Genomic DNA, 17,725 nt, shown 5'->3' with positions numbered 1-17,725 from the left:
CAAACAATGTGGTGAGTGAAGAACAGTGCTGGAGGAAGGCTTCTTCTGCTGGCAGGGCCTGGAGACCTTCGCCAGCCAAACCAGAAATCCCAAAGCCCTGTGTCTGCTCCTCCCCAGCTTCTAAGGGGGGGGAGGGGGCCCAGTGTCAGAGTTTTCTCTCTCCTGCTCCTGTCAGGATGTAATCACCCGGGTCCCATCAGGAGCAAGAGAAAGAGAGAGACCCCCAGCACTGGGCCACCCTTAGAGGCCGAGCCAGGGAAATCTTGCCCTCCCCCCCCTCTTGGTGGCCCTGCAGGTACAGACTTAGATTGTGAGCCCCCTAGGGACAGGAAAATACCCAGTGTACCTGAAAATAACTCACCTTGAGCTACTACTTAAAAAAGGTGTGAGCAAAATTCAAATAAATAAATAATAATAATAATAATAATTCATATCACCAGCTCTGCGAGTGCTTGTGTGTACTTTGAATAGAGCAGCAGTTCAGCCCAAAATGTCAATTAAAAAGGCATGGGGGGTAGGGGGATAACTTGTACAGAACCATTAGAACCCTAAACAGAAAGGCATGGGGAGAGTTAACTTGCATGGAGTGGCAATTACAACCCTACATGACTTGTTGAGTAGATTAGATGGGCTACTTTGATTTTTACCTATCTGCCATCGTTTAGTTTGGGGCACTTTTATGAAAGTTAGGTACAGTTTTGTAGGTCAGTGTGGTATGTATTGTAAGATTATATTCCCCTGGTTTTCCCTCTAAATATCATTTTCCAGCGGTGATTCTGGTTGACTTAATGAATATTAAGAATTACTCCAGAGCCTGTGGTTCAAGATCATTGCTAGCTGTAATCTGGTCCATCTTATTCTCCTACTTGATTAATGGTTTCATTAGTGTCCAGCGGTAGGAGGTGAGAAATGCATCTGAGGAAGTTAACAAAAGTACAGCTGCCAGAGCTAAGATTTTCTTGCTTACTCTGTAGAACTGCTGTTCATTGATCAGGAAAGTCCCTGATTAAACAGTGGTTAGCTAAAAAAAGACCTCACTGACTTCTATTTCGCAACCCTGCGGAGCTGCATATGTGGCTGAATGTTTGGAGCTATTCATTCTACAGGGTTTTTGATCTGCAAAAATGATATTTGGATCAGCTTGGGGGCTATTTATCTCTCTGCCATGGATACTTACTGTAGTTTACATTTCTGAATTTTGCAGAAGAGAAAGCAATAAAGTGAATAATAGCACAAACGGGAAGTTGCAACTCATTTCTTGAGTTCTCTATGTTGCACACGCCCCAATGGTTTTAGGATAAATTACTTACCTCTGCATTATCCACCACTAAAAATAGCTCCACATATCTGGTACCTTTTTGAAGGGGAGCTGATTTCTGTGGAAAAAAAATCAGACACATGGATGAAATTGATTCAATTCTACTGTCTATAAAGGCAGCAGAATATCTAAGATTGAAACGGCTCTCAATCATTAGCCTGTGATATAAGCAGAATTGAACGGCACAACAGAAGAAACAATCTTCACAAACAGCACAAACAACAAACAGGCACAGCGAAGATGACAATGATGCCACACAAAGTCAATAATGGTGCTATTAAAACTTTTAATCAAATTAAGGCATGACTCGACACGGTCCTGTATTTCGGCCAACTGGCCTGCATCAGGAGTCCAATGCCGCTGACGATACTGTGCTCAGATTGCTATGCACCAATAACATCAAAAGCTTGAAGGCAGAAATCAACATACTGCAGTCACTCTCGTTTCCACAATCACTTGTCGATTGACAATTGAATACTCTGATCCCAGTGATTGTGGAAATGAGCTTGACTGCAGTACGTTCATTTCTGTCTTCAAGCTTTTATTGTTATTGGTGCATAGCAATCTGAGCTCAGTATCAAGGGCCAGTCTTAGCAAGTGCGGGGCCCTGTGCAGACCAATTTGGTGGGGCCCTCTCCTAGCCCCACCCTGCCCTAGCCCCGCCCCCACCCCATTGATAAGATTATTCAATTTTTAGAACATTTTTTATTTATGAAATGTCAAATAAAGACAAATGAAGCTAAACTTGTACAGAAAAACTGATTGAAATAATAAGCACAATGCTATCATGAACCCCCCCCCCAGAAGTTATTCAGTTCAAGTCCACTACAATTAGTAGTTCCAATTCTCATAACCCCAGGGGGTCAGAGGTGCAGACACACAATCTCTCCACTGCAAAACACTATACACAAACTTGTGCAAAAACACACTCATAACCTTACCAAACCATAACAGCACTAATTCCAAGGACAGGACGAGCTACAACCTTATGCTTGGAAAGGCAGAACTGTAATTACACCAGGCTCTAAAACACCAATACACTACCTCGTGAAAAAAACAAAACAAAAAGGGCTGCAAATACTACACGCTAGAAGGATACTGCACCTTGATCACACATGAAAAAAACATGACACAACAGATATGAAGGCAAAATACTGAACTGGAAAGTTACCTCAAGAAGTCAGACTCAGCATGCAGCAATACTAGAAAAATTGAAACTTACATGCAAAATATCACAGATGCACATTTCCAAAAGCTGACATATTCCAATTAATAAATTCTGAATATAATACTTTTTTCTACCTTTGTTGTCTGATCATTTAGTTTTTCTATTTGCTTTGGTCCCAGTGTCTTCTGTTTTATGCAGTGTCTTCATTCCATTTGATATTTTTTCTCTCACCATGTCCACCATCCTCCTGTGTCCTTATGTGTCTTGTCTACCATCTGTAGCCCTGTCCCTATCCTTTCTCCAGTTTCAGCATCTGCCTTCAAAGTGTTCCGATCCAGCCCTTAAATTCAGCAATTTTCCCTCCATCCATATCCAGCATTTCTCCTCACTCCCCTCCATCCATGTGCATCTACTTTCCTCCCCTCCCCTCCATCCATGTCCAGCATTACTCCTCTCTTCCTTCCCCTCCATCCATGTGCATCTCCTTTCTTTGTCTTTCCTTCCCTCCATTCCTGCCCAACATTTCTCCTCTCTCCCCTGCCCTCCCCTCCATGTCCAGCAATTTCTCCTCTCTCCCTGGGCCATGCCCTCCCATCCATGACCATCCTTGTCCATCCATGCTCCTCTCTCCCCTTCCCTCCTCCATCTATCCATATCCAGCAATTCTCCTCCCTCCCCTCCATGCCCAGCAATTAATCCTCTCTCCCTGGGCCCTGTCCTCCCATCCATGTCCATCCTTGTTCCTCTCTCCCCTTCCCTCCTCCATCTATCCATATCCAGCAATTCTCCTCCATCCCCTCCATGTCCAGCAATTAATCCTCTCTCCCTGGGCCCTGCCCTCCCATCCATGTCCATCAATCAACTCTCCCCATCCCTCCTGCTCCCATCTCTACCTGCCCGCCCTCTTCTCTGTTTTGTTTCAATTCTGCTAGTAATATTTAAATTTACCTCCATTGCAGCTGTGCAGCGTAGTGAAAGTGCTGTCTGACGTCTCTCCACCAGCCTTCCCTTGGCTCGTTCGTTCCCTCAGTGCCCCGCCTTCTTCTGATGTCATTTTCTCAAGGGCGGGACACTGAGAGGGAACGAACGAGCAAAGGGAAGGTTACAGACGTCAGGCAGCGCTTTCACTGACGCTGCGCAGCTGCTGCGACATCGGAGGCTGGAGCCAGGTACAGATTTAAATACCTCGAGTGCCGGGATGGAGCAGAGGAGGCTGACTGAGGCGCGTCGCGCGGGGCCTCCTTAAGCGCGAGGCCCTATGCGGCCGCCTCGGTCGCCGTCAGTATCATCAGCAGCATTGGACTCCTGATGCAGGCCAGTTGGCCGAAACACAGGCCCGTGTCCAGTTGTGCCTTGACTTGATTAAGAGTTTTAATAGCACCGTTATTGACTTTGTGTGGCATCATTGTCATCTTCACTGTGCCCGTTTGTCGTTTGTGTTGTAAAGTGCTCTGCTGTAGAACACTATGGGCTCAATATTCAGCCAGTGGTAATCAGTGTTTTGCTGACTGTCGCTGGCTTTAAACCTGGAAATTCAATGCCGGGCCATGTCCAGGCACTGGCACTGAATTTCCGGGTTTCTGGAGCCAGCTAACGCATGGCCGGTTAAGTGTGATTTAACGAGCCAGGAGCCATTTCTGGCTCTTTAAATTGCTTTGAATATTGACCCCAGTGAGAAAGCTCCCTGCAAACCTAGGGTAGTTAGCGTATACGTTAATGTTTTTGAAATATTTTTAGAAGGCATATCAAGAGTCCTTGTTATGTTCTTTGTCACTGCCATTTACACCTGCTTAGAGAGACACCCCCCTTCCCCCCTGGTTCTTTTTATGTCCTTCTGTGGTTGTGGTTAATCATTAACTTCCATCTTCTCTATTCTAAACTGTTTGCTAACAACAATAGTTTCTTCCGCCTTGGGTTTTCCAGATCTGTCATAATATGTCAATGTTATTTATTTATGTGCAATTATATTCCATAGCTCTAAAACAAAGTTATTCTCTGTGGACTATAATACAAAAAATAATTTAAAACAGCAGCATTTAGATAGTACTAAAGAAACATATCTGTTGAACCCCACAAGCATCTCATCAAGACCTGCTCTTATAAAATGCTAACGATAAGGGGTCATTTTACTAAAATGTGGGTAAGCACTTAGGGGGCAGTTCTATAACTGGATGCATCCCTTTTAGAACCCTGATACCATGCTGTGAGAGTGTATTCTATAATGACATTGGGGTGCTCAGAAGCCATTGCTAGCATAACCTGGCATTGGCACAACTTACATTTACACCAGGTATAGACCTGGTAACAGAAATGTGGCAACAGCATGTATTTCTTATTCTGTAAGTTGTGTGTATAAGTACATAAGTATTGCCATACTGGGACAGACCAAAGGTCCATTAAGCCAAACATCCTGTTTCCAACAGTGGTCAATCCAGGTCACAAATACCTGGCAAGATCCCCCCCAAAAATACAAAACGTTTTATGTTGTTTATCCCAGAAATATTTTCCCCAAGTCCAATTTAGTAATGGTCTATGGACTTTTCCTTTAGGAAGCTGTCCAAACCTTTTTTGAACTCTGCTAAACTAACCACCTTTACCACATTTTCTGCCAACGAATTCCAGAGTTGAATTACACTTTGAGTGAAGAAAAATTTTCTCTGATTCGTTTTAAATTTATTACTTTGTAGCTTCATCGCATGCCCCCTAGTCCTAGTATTTTTGGAAAGCGTAAACAGATGCTTCATGTCTACCTGTTCCACTCCACTCATTATTTTATAGACCTCTATCATATCTCCCCTCAGCTGTCTTTTCTTCAAGCTGAAGAGCCCCAGCCGCTTTAGCCTTTCCTCATAGAGAAGTCGTCCCATCCCCTTTATCATTTTCGTCGCTCTTCTCTGCACCTTTTCTAATTCCACTATATCTTTTTTGAGATGCGGCGACCAGAATTGAACACAATATTTGAGGTGCGGTCACACCATGGAGCGATACAAAGGCATTATAACGTCCTCATTTTTATTTTGCATTCCTTTCCCAATAATATCTAACATTCTATTTGCTTTCTTAGCCGCAGCAGCACACTGAGCAGAAGGTTTCAATGTATCAATGACGACACCTAGATCCCTTTCATGGTCCGTGACTCCTAACGTGGAACCTTGCATGACGTAGCTATAATTCAAGTTCCTCTTTCCCGCATGCATTACTTTGCACTTGTTCACGTTAAACATCATCTGCCATTTAGACGCCTAGTCTCCCAGTCTTGTAAGGTCCTCTTGTAATTTTTCACAATCCTCTCGCGATTTAACTACTTTGAATAACTTTGTGTCATCAGCAAATTTAATTACTTCACTAGTTACTCCCATCTCTACGTCATTTATAAATATGTTAAAAAGCAGCGGTCCCAGCACAGACCCCTGGGAGACATGCCTATGTCCTGCCCGTGCTCTGCCCATGAAAACACCCCCTTGCATTTATGTACTGTGCCACTTATGCACGTCATTACAGAACAGTGCTTCTTTGCTTTGCTAGCACTTATCTGGGGTAAGTGTACACTAACCTGAGAAAGTGCAAATATGCTGTAAATTTACAGGTGCAAGGAGCATGTGAATGTGGGAGCCCAGCTATAGAGTTGTCTTCATAGAGGCAATTCTGACCTGCATGGTTAAGTTCCGAAGTTATGTGGATCTAGACTGAATAATGACTGGGGCATGCATAAGGGGAGTCCACATTCCTCATCTCTGCCCCTAACAAGGTCCAATCCCACATTCCACACCCCCTCCCCCAAGTTCAGGCAGGCTCCCTACCTGAATAGGTCTGGTGGTATAGTGATCATTGGGGGAAGGAGTGAACCTCACTCACTCCTGCCCCTTGTAGATCCTGATTTGAACTTGCAGCCACGACCTCTAGTGGATGTCTTGTGGTACTACCGCTAGAGGCTGCCCCCTAGCAGTAGTACTGCAGGACTACTGCTAGACATCATGGCGGCCATTTTCAATTAGGAGCTGCGAGGAGCAGGGATGAGTGGGGGTTTGCTCCTGCTCCCAATGGCCACTAGACTATACTCAGCACTGGTACAAGGGCAATTCTTGAACTGGACACTCATATTTACACACCACTTGTGTGCATAAATTACAGAAAACCTGCACTTCTGCAGATAAGTGTACACTTAGGGGGGCAATTCTATAAATTGGTGCCTACATGTAGGCACAACAAAGAAGCATGCTTAGTGCCAATTCTGTAATGGCATTAAGGTGTGCCTAACCCATTATAGCAGTGGTTCCCAAACCTGGTCCTGGAGGCACCCCAGCCAGCCAGGTTTTAAGGATATCCACAATGAATATTCATGAGAGAGATTTACACGCACTGCCTCCGCTGCATGCAAATCTATCTCATAAATATTCATTGTGGATATCATGAAAACCTGATTGGCTGAGGTGCCTCCAGGATCAGGCTGATAATCAAACTAAGTTATATATTCACCCTGTCCTAGAATAATAATGCTTATCCACATTTAACCTGATAGTTGCAGGTGTAAGTCTGACACCCAAAATTAGGCGCGACCTGTGCACTATGCTAATATTCTATAAAGGTCGGGCACTCTATATAGAATGTAGCCTTTGCGCAGATCTTTTTTTGCATAACTTTCAGTGCCATGTACAGAATCTGGCCTTATATGTATAAGAGAGTCACTGCCACATGCCTTCTATATAGCAATGATACTCAGCTTTGCATAGGCCTTCCATTAAACTATTTAGTTATGTGGATAATGGCAGAATATTGATGCTATCCATATAGGTAATCATTTTCCCTTAACTCCCAGAGCCGCTAAGAGGAGGGAGCAGGGGGGGGCAAACTTGCCCTGGCCCGGCACTGGGGTCTGTTTCTTTCCTGCTCCTGTTTTGCGTTAATGTGATAAACCGGTCCCAGAACACAGGCGCAAGGGAGAGACAGAGCCCAGCACCGGGCCCCCATTGGAGATTGGGGAGGAGCAGACGAACTGACGCTGGAGGGGGCGGGGCAGTGGCAGCTTGAGTGAGCGAGCGAGGGGTGCGGCAGCTGAGTCCTGAGTGTGTGTGTGTGTGGGGGGGGGGGGGGGGGGGGGGGCGGCAGGTGGCAGCTGCAGTAGCCCTGCCCTAGGTCTGTCTCTGTCTCTCTGTGGCCCTGTTAACGCCTTCCCTGGACCATCTGTATAACCCAAAGAACAGCCAGTCTCTAAGGACTACAGCAAATGCTAGGCTTTTATGGCATTGGTTTGCTTGTGATCATTCAGAAACCAATTATGTTTGCTTTGGTTTTCCTGTTCTCATCTGAAGCTTTTAATGCAACAGTTGTAGCAAAAAGGTTTTGAAGCAATTCAGCTGGAAAATTGTACCTAGGAAATTCTGCTCACAAATTCTTCCTGTTCTTTAATTTCAAGATATTGACATGGAATGAAGTCTTTTGATCTGTAGAATTAATTAATTTTTCTAGCTGGCTGTTAACTTTACCTCAGTGTTACTATGGGAGCACTTGTGATACCAGACACAAAGGTAGATTGTGAGAGTTCTGATGAGAAAGGAAAAACGTATCTAAACATACACAGGCTGATATTCAAACTAAGTCATATATTCACCAGTCATGTTCAAGTGTACAGCGCTGCGTACGTCTAGTAGCGCTATAGAAATGATAAGTAGTAGTAGCAGATGATGAATATTCAACTTTACTATCCATATCAGGTCTGCAAATCTGTATAGACAGCACAGGGCCCAAAAGCCATCAGAATTTCCCTGTATTATCGTTATAAGAGTATAGGAACTGTTGAACAAGGATGGGCTGAGAAATTATTCAGATAGCAACGATATTCATCTGAAATCCAGATGTTATACATTTAGGGGTCAATATTCAATGTTATTTAAACAACCAGAAATGGCTTCTAGCTGGTTGAATTAACTGTTCGGGGCTAACTGCTAGTTTTCAGTGGCACTTAACCAGATTTTTGGCATATGTACACACATACATGCATACGTGCCATTATTTTAATCATTTACGCATAAAATTAGTGCATAAAGATTAGCACTCAGTTTATGGAATTACACAAATAATGGTGCTTAATATATATATATATATATATATATATATATATATATATATATATATATATAGTGCACTCCATTTAAGTGCACATCGGATAAGAGCATGCTCTGTTTAACTGCATGCCGTACTTCGGTCCCGTTTTTGGCACCATCAATTTCTATGGGGACAAACTTTGTTCTAGCGCCCCACTGATAAGTGCAAGATTCACTTATATGCATGGTTCAAGACCGCTTCTCTGCAGGAAAGACTCAGCATAAGCGCATGCATGGAATATGGAAGATGATTGGTGCGTGACAACTGAGATTTCAAATTTACCGCCTCTTTAACTGCCCCAGGCAGATTAGAGGAAAGAATGTTGTTGGAGCATGCACTGGGGTCGTTTTCTTCGTCAGAACTGTAAGACTTTAACACTGGCTGAACGAATAGAAGTTCTTAAAAAATTAGAAAACAAAGAAAGTCAAGCACCGATTGCTAAAGAATATGGTGTCAATCCCAGTCAAATTTCACGTGTCTTGAAGCAGAAAGACCAGCTTCTGGAAGACTGGCAAAACAATACAAATCCACAACGGAAACGAAAACACGCGGGAAAAGCTGAGGAGGTAGAAGATGCTCTTCTTCGGTGGTTTTCTCGAGTCAGGAGCAGACAGTTTCCTGTCAGTGGTCCACTGCTTATGGAGAAAGCTAACCAGGTAGCAGAAAGTCTTGGACTGACTGAATTCAAAGCCACTGTTGGATGGTTGGAAAAATGGAAGGAAAGGAACAGCATAAAATTCAAGAAACAGCATGGTGAGAAACAAGACACTGATGACTTTGGTGCTGAAAATTGGGTTGTTTCAGTTCTTCCTACCATCTTGAACGAGTTTGCACCTTGTGACATTTTCAATGCTGACGAAAATGGTCTCTACTGGCAAGCGATTCCTGATGGAACACTTGCATTCAAACATGCCAAAACTACTGGAGGTAAAACATTGAAGGACCAACTGACAATCCTCCTTTGCTGCAATATGGATGGGAGTGAGAAGTTGGAACCCCTCGTCATTGGAAAGAGCAAACAGCCCCGTTGCTTCAAGAAAGTTAAGCGACTTCCTGTGTCATACGAGGCTAACGCAAATTCATGGATGACTGGGGAAATTTGGAAGCAGTGGCTAAAGAAGTTAGACACTAGAATGCAGGCACAAAAGCATCAGATTTTGCTGCTTTGTCATAACTGTGCTGCACACAGGGATGATGTCAGACTGTCTAACGTCAAGGTGGTCTTCCTGCCACCAAACACTTCCTCTCTGATCCAACCTTTGGATCAGGGCATAATAGCCAATTTCAAACAACATTATCAGGCTCTTGTGCTACGTCATCTGATGAGCGTTATGGATGACCAGACTGGGAAGGATAAACGTGCTGTTGAACTGGCTCGTAATCACTATTGGATTCCCTACATATGCAGAAAGAAGCCTGGAATCATGTTACGCAGGCAACCACTGTGAACTGCTACAAGCGGGCAAGCTTTGTTAAGGATGTGGAGGAGGGATGAAACAGGTGCAGCTGTTGCAAACGCGTCAGATGAAGAGGTTATTGACATCCCAGCCGGTTTTACTGAAGAGGAGTTCCATCGCTAAGTAGCTGTTGATTACGATCTACAAACAGCTGAAGACAGCACTGATGTTGAGATATGCTCCTACATGCAAGGAACAATGGCTGATGATGGAACAGATGAAGAAATGAGCAGCAAGGCACATGCTGATGAAATTGAACAGTTTGGTGTAAAAGATTTTTTGTACACCAATTTTGCATGTAGCATATCAAAATAAGAACGTTTTTTTTGGATGACCAATGAAAGATATTAGAACCACTAGGAAAAAAAAACAATTGTTTGTTCTCATTGCATTTGCTGAGGTCTCCTTTTCCCTCTTAACAAATGAGTTCAACTAATTTGTAACATAAGTGCAGTTGTGAATGTGTGGATTGATATACAATTTTCTACTAAGTGGCTACTATTAGTGGATTGATAGAAAACATTATTCCCTGGAAATAGGATCTGAATTCGTTATCTCTCATTTGGTTAGTTACCCTGCCTTAAACATTTAAATAGAGCAAAATCAATGAAAGCATGTTTTGACATGCACACAATAAAAAGTTCTAATATAAATTTTAAAGCTTTTAGTAACAAAAATATAAGAAATGAGCTGAAACAAATGTCCAGAAATTTAGACAAACAAAGTCTGAAAAGAAACTGAAAATCTTTTCCTTGTGCAGATCCTTGCCAGGCAAAGGAAAGTCCAGACATTTTCATTTGCATAAAGGATGCAAGAATCATAGGTAGAAATCAATTCATTTAACACAGTGAAAGTGATCCTCACACCTCTGCACCTTTAAAGATGCAGGAAGTAATTATGACAACAGCAGATAATGAATATGATTAAAGGTATGCCATCCACTTGAATTAAATTAACACAAGATGTGTTATAGGTATAATGACTCGATTTGCTTGCTGTACTCTAACGATGTAGGATGAGAGGGATCAAAGGTGGTGTAGCAGTAAAATACTGCATTTCTAGGGTTTATAGGAACTGATCCTTCCAGGACCTTTAAATGCCCAGTATGCTCCTGCATTCAGGACCATAACAACTTAGTGTATAGAGAAGGTGTATACCTGTTGGTTACAGCATCCCCCTGTTGCGATGGCTGCACTGGTACTGCCTACCCCTATATAAGTCAGACACCCCTAGAGCTGTGTAGTAGCTTGAAGGTTGGATATTGAATTTTCATTGGGAGATTGCTCACAGAAAGTGTCTGGTAGATATACAGCTGGCGTCAGTCAGTTTTTTTAAAAAAAACACTGACTGCTGTGGGCAGAATTAGTCATGGATATTCAGTGCCAGGCCATGTCTGCACAGGCACTGAATATCCAGGGCTTATTTGTTATGTATTGGCCATTGAAACTTATGCAGAATACTGTGAGAGGTCAGAGCAGCCATTTTCATGAGGCAGCCGCCAGGGACAGGAGTGAGTGGGTTTCACTCCTGCCCCCTCGCTTTCACTGGCCACCTTGGACTTTAGGTAGGCTTGGGGGTCTATTGTGAGGGGGGAGAGTGAGTATCGACCTGGTGGAGGAGCTGGGAGAGGGGATCTTGCCTCTTTGGGGGGGGGGGGGATTTGAGGGGGTCTTCTTTTTTCGGGGGTGAGAGGGAGGAAGGATCAGAGGGGGTCTTCAGCATGTTCTGGGGTGGGTGGGTTGGCACAACATTAGGCCAGGACCTGGAAGTTAACTGGGCCCTGGCTGATATTCAGACCACTGCTTGATTACCTCCATGCATAAAGTTAGGAGGACAACCTTTTTTCTGTCCTAACCTTATGCAGTTGCTCAGTCAATTAGTGGACTGAAAATCATTGCCAACCGGGTAAGCTTCTCCTCCGCCCTAACTCCACCCCCAGACTGCCCATAAACTAGCTGGTTTCAGCATGGGCAGTTAGAGGGAATATTCACTGCCACTGTCCTGTTAAGTGCCGCTGAATATCACTAGATAGTCCCACAAAAGCAATTTAAATGTCCAGGAGCTTCTATGTGTTTTAAACTAAGCCTTTGGGTCTCTAGTTATGTCCAGTGTGTAGTCTCCCTTGAGTTTTGCGTCTGCGTCTAGTGTGAAATGAATGTAAAAGACCAAGGTTTGACACACTCTCACCCTGCTATTGAATTATGGAGAGGGGTAATGGCTTGACCCCAGATTCAAAGGGACAAGGAAAGAGAAGCCCTGTTCAGAAGCTGGATTACTGGAGGAGGTAATCCGTTCTGTAGATAAATCTCTCTTATCCGTCCCCTTCTCCTCTACTGCTAATTCTAGACTCCGTTCCTTTTATCTTGCTGCACCTCACACCTGGAATAGCCTTCCAGAGCCTGTGCGCCTAGCTCTGTCTTTGGCCGTCTTCAAGTCCAAACTTAAAGCCCACCTCTTTACCACTGCTTTTGACTCCTAACCTCTACTCACTTGCCCTGTCCTTTATCCTCACCTCTTTATTCCCTTACCCTTAATTGTTCTGTCTGTTTACCTGTCTTATCTAGATTGTAAGCTCTTTGAGCAGGGATTGTCTTTTTTATGTATGGTGTACAGCACTGCGTATGCCTTGTAGAGCTATAGAAATGTTAAATAGTAGTAGTAGTAGTAGTAGTAGAGGTATTCTGTGCAAGATAATTCCAGTTTGGAAAGATCTGTATGGAGAGAGATCCCAGAGCAGAGTGACTGACAATGTAAATCAGAAGGGAAGATGTTTGCCCTGTACCAGTGGCGTAGCCACAGGTGGGCCTGGGTGGGCCAGGGCCCACCCACTTAAGGCTCAGGCCCACCTAACAGTAGCACACATTTAGCGGTAGCTGGTGGGGATCCCATGCTCCGCCAGCTGAAGACTTCTCCCTGGTGGTAACGAAAATGCTACTCTCCATGATACTGGTACCTGCACATGCTCAGTTTTCAGCACATGCCTGCTGCAGACTGCCAAGGTGGAAAGAAACATTTTCCTGCCAACTGAGATATTTATTTGGAGGGGGGGGGGGGGGGGAGAGAACACTTGGTGCCCACTGAATGAAGTACATTTGTTTCTCATTACTGGCACGCAGGGGCTTGCATGGGCTTCCTTCTGTTTCAAAATTAAAGAAAACCCAGCAGATTTCAAAGAAAGAAACATGAGAAATCCTCTCTTCAAACACCCTAAAGCCTGCTCTCAGCTGGCATTATTTTTTCAGTGGTAAGGGCAGCTTTGCTTTGTGTGCTGTTCTCTGAGCATTGGGAGGGAATAGGAAGTGACCTCATTAACAGGGCTGCCAAGAGGGGGGTGGGGTGGGGGGGGGGGCAAATGTCCTCGGGCCCAAGCCTCCAAGGGGGGCCCAGTGCCAGGGTCTCTCTCTCTCTCTCCTGATCCTGACGGGACCCAGGTAATTGTGTCCTGACAGGAGCAGGAGAGAGAAAACACCTGCGCCGGGCCTCCTTTGCATTGCCTGCCTAGCAGCTGCTGGGCCCTCAGGCCACGCATGCTCAGTTTTGAGACTGAGCAAGTGCAACCTGAGGAAAGCAGCCACAGGGGCCTGCAATGCTGAGCAGAGGAAGGAGCCGCGCTGTCTGCAGCTGGCGGGGCCAGCCAAGGTACTTTGGGTGGGCGGGCAGCGGCGGCAATGACGATTCTGGGGGGGGGGGCGGCGATCCTGTGGGGGGGGGGGGGGGGGCAGCGGCCCTGCTCCGGGTCTGGCACACTCTCTCGGCAGCCCTGCTCATTAACATCTGTTTAACTACATTGGCATGCTATTTGCGCTAATCTTTGGCCCTCATTGTTTCCCACGCTAGAGCCTCTGAGCATTCTGCGATAACTAAGGCAGGTGCTAGTCCGGTGCCAATGACCTCTTGCGCCCGCATTTGCTTCTGAGCATCGGCCCATGAGTGATTGTTTAGAGGGACCTCTACTCTAGGACCATGAAGGGAAATCCCTTCCCCCTGGAGAGAATCTGCTCCCTCGGAGAAGAGTGCGAGTAGACTGACTGAAGAGGGGAGAGGACAAGGAGGAAATAAACGTTCTGTGAGGGCCCTAGAGTGTGAGTCTGTTGATGGACCACTTCACAACCAGGACACCCCCTTTCACACATTTAATTACAATTATTGGCACATGTAGGGAGAAACCAATAGACCACCTACCCAGGGAATGGGCTTCAACACACTGGCCATTTTGGGTCCATAGTCATACAGAGTGTCGTTGGAATGCCCGCAGGTTGCTCGCTTCATTCTTAGATGTTCTTGTTTGTACACAGCATGCTTTCCTTCTTCACCTTTGGTGTTTTCCAAGGGTTCAATGAGGTAGACCTGACGATCTGTCTGGAAGAATCCACTGAAAGGATACAATTTTTACTGAAATAAGTTAACGGGCCCATTAGACTGTAAGAACAACCAGCCAGTTCTAAGAGGTATTTTAGATGTCTCTCTGGATTTGCTTCTGGCTGCCTTTAGAGCTTATTTCTCTTCACCTTCCTTCTTACCCTCTCTGCCCTTCTTACCCTATCTTATCTTTGCTTTATTTGGCAATATAAGCTAGAGTTCTTAGCAGAGTACAAATAGGTCTGTTTTCAGACTATCTATAATGAATATGCATTTGGGGGGAAATTCTACATATGGCGCTTCAAAAATCAGTACTGTAAAACCATGTGGTTAGCGGTATAAACTACATCTAAAGTTAAGCATAGTTTATAGACTACGTTCACACACCATTCTTGCGACTAAAATTGAGGTGCACCCATTTAAGACATCTAAAACCAGGCAAATACCTGCACCTACGTTAGGTGCACATTGAGTGTATTCTATAGTGTGCACAGTTTTTTTGAAACGCCCACAGTCCGCCCATTCCACACCCACGGCCAAGCCCCATTTTTGACTGTGCGAATTAGAATTTATGTGCATCACATTATGGAATATGCCGAGAAAGTTGTGCGCATAGATTCTAAGCCAATTAGTGCCATTAATAGGTTGTTAAGTACCAATTATTGGCACTGATTGGCTTGTTAATCGATTAAGTTGTGTGTGCAATTTGGCCATTTGGCCAAATCTGTGAACACAACTTAAGGCATCATAGAAACATAGAAACATGACAGCAGATAAAGGCCAAATGGCCCATCCAGTCTGCTCAACCTCTGTAACCCTTAACTCGTCTTTTTCCTAAGCGATCCCATCTGCTTATCCCATGCCTTTTTAAATTCTCACACAGTCCTCGACTCCATAACCTCCACCGGGATAGAATTTGGAGGTTTGGGTTCATTTGGTAACTGCCCAGTTTATGAAATGTACTCATAAACTTTTCACTCCATGAATCTGTACTTCTACTTTGACAATTAGTCCAGGAAAAGTATCCACGCATATTTATATCTGCCAATTTTTATGGGTAATTTTTCTGAAAAACAATAGTGTGCACATTTGAAAATTCCAAAGCATGCACCCTGTCCCTACCCTGCTCCCAGGAATGCCTCTCTCTGTAGACCAGGTGACAGTACTATATGCATGAAGTGGACATAATTATACGCATGAAGTGGAAGTAATGTAGCCCACTATGGACAAAGAAAGTACCTGCATATATATAAACCACTTTGATTGTACTACAGAAAGGTGGTATATCAAATCCATGACCATTTTGAAATCCATGGCTTTCACCCACAAATAGGGCAGGTGGTTTTTATAAAGGCCTGCTGCGATAGAATTTGTCCTACCTGCAGAAATGACTTTGAAAATCATCCTCAATTTATTTACATCCATACAGGCTTTTATCTGAGAATCATCTCCACGGGTAAATAGAGGCATTCACACTTGTAGGTCACATACATGGATAAACAGTAATTTCAGAAAGCTGCTGTTTATATATGGCGATCCATCTCATGCAGAATCTTCAAGGGGATATGGTGGGGGAGTGATTTGGACAGAGCTTGGTTGGGACCAAAATGTATGGGGTCAATATTCAGCCTGCAGCAGTGAACATTTTGCTGACTGCCACCAGCATTATTGCCAGGCTCTGTCCAGGCTTCGGTACTGAATATCTGTTTGTTTGTTTGTTTTTGGACACAGTAGGAAAAAGTAGAGGCTGACCAAAGACGAATCACCACCGGAGATATGAATCCTACAGTCTTTATTGTAATAAATAAAGGACCCGACACAGGCTGTGTTTTGACGCACAGCTGTCACTTCCTCTTTTGCGAGTTTTTGCTCCTACAGTTGTTGCAAGAAGCTTGTCCATTTGCTTTGATTGCACAAGTGTTTGGGTACGGTATACAGCTTTAGACACAAACAGGACTGCGGTCCTGCTCCTAGATCTGGAGTTTACTATTTGACCCCTGAAGTAGATGCTTGCGTACGTCGAAACACGGCCTGTGTTGGGTCCTTTATTTATCACAATAAAGACTGTTGGATTCATATCTCCGGTGGTGATTTGTCTTTGGTCAGCCTCTACTTTTTCCTGTTGTGTTTCGTCGTCGTAGAGGATTTTCTTGTTTTATACTTTGGATACTGTTTTTTTTTTTTTTTGAGCCAGCTAGCACATAACTGGTTAAATCAATATTCAGAACTTAACTGACCATGGGCTAGTGCATAAAGAGGCCGTTTTACTAAGGCACAGGAGGGCTAACAAATTGGGTAGCACGTGCCAAATTGGCACTACCGCTGGTCTAGCACATGCGCTGGAGGTAATTTTGAGTTTGGTGCATGCCAAATGCTGCAGTAGAAAATAATTTGCTATTTTCTACGCGGGGGCATTCCTGGAGGTAATCAGCAGTTGGCACATGCTGCATGGTTACCGCGTCAGCCCCTACTACTAAGTCAATGGGTGGTGGTAACGGCTCAGGCCGTAAATAGGCATGTGTTAGTTTTAATTTCAGCATACACCCATTTCCCAGCCCATTAAAAAAGCCCTTTTTCTCAGCTGTGGTAAAAAGTGCCCAAAACAGACACCCACCCGCAGGTCACTTTTTACCGCAGCTTAGTAAAAGGTCCCCAAAGATAGGACTGTGATTTCTGCGGTCACATTTATGCGCTAAACCTGGTCAGTTAAGTTCTGAATATCGGAATTTAAGTGGCCAAGTGCTGACTCCACCCCCTAGAATGCCCCCAACATAATTGGTTTTCACTTAGGCACTAAGCAGTCATTCTCAGTGAAGATAACCAGTTAAGTGTCTCTGAAAGTGACTGGATAGCAGATTCTGGCCATTTACTACTACTACTTATCATTTCTATAGCGCTACAAGGCATACGTATTTTGATTATCAACAAGCCTATATGCATTCCCCTTCTCAAAAAGGGAACACACATCCATCGGGAAAAGTTTCCCTGCTGGGTTTCACAGTAGCTCAGAGCCCTGTACAGATTTTTAAAGAGTGCTCATTTCAGACAGGGCTTTACACTAGGGATTAAGGGAGTCATTCTTCTTAAGCCTCCCACTGTAACCAAACTAAAAATGTGGCCTCAATACTTGTGGACTCTTCTGCACATGCGCCAAGCACACCCTCCCTCCTTGTTTTCACTTTAAAATTGAGCATATGATTTGCATACCCAGGGCCGCCGAGAGACTAGGCTGGGCCCGGGGCAAGGCTGCCCCATCTCCGCCCCCCCCCCCCCCCCGCCGCTGCAGTCCGCAGTCTCACCCTCCTGCCTCCATAGCTCTGG

The 17,725-nt window shown here is 44.5% G+C and overlaps 1 protein-coding gene across 1 annotated transcript in view; it reads right to left on the bottom strand.

Moving 5' to 3' along the window:
* Positions 1-17,725, bottom strand: part of ADAM8 (ADAM metallopeptidase domain 8) — a 158,086-nt gene that overhangs the window by 71,314 nt on the left and 69,047 nt on the right. The window contains exons 6-7 of the mRNA XM_030204865.1: positions 14,228-14,417; positions 1,311-1,376 (exon numbers count right to left, since the gene is read on the bottom strand). Coding sequence (XP_030060725.1) covers positions 1,311-1,376; positions 14,228-14,417 — 256 coding nt within the window. The remainder of the gene's footprint in view (positions 1-1,310; positions 1,377-14,227; positions 14,418-17,725) is intronic.

Source organism: Microcaecilia unicolor, chromosome 5 (genome assembly GCF_901765095.1).
Source record: "Microcaecilia unicolor chromosome 5, aMicUni1.1, whole genome shotgun sequence".
In the NCBI taxonomy this organism is placed as follows: Eukaryota; Metazoa; Chordata; class Amphibia; order Gymnophiona; family Siphonopidae; genus Microcaecilia; species Microcaecilia unicolor.
Note: the sequence above shows the minus strand (reverse complement) of the source record. Positions and strands in the feature narration are given on the sequence as shown.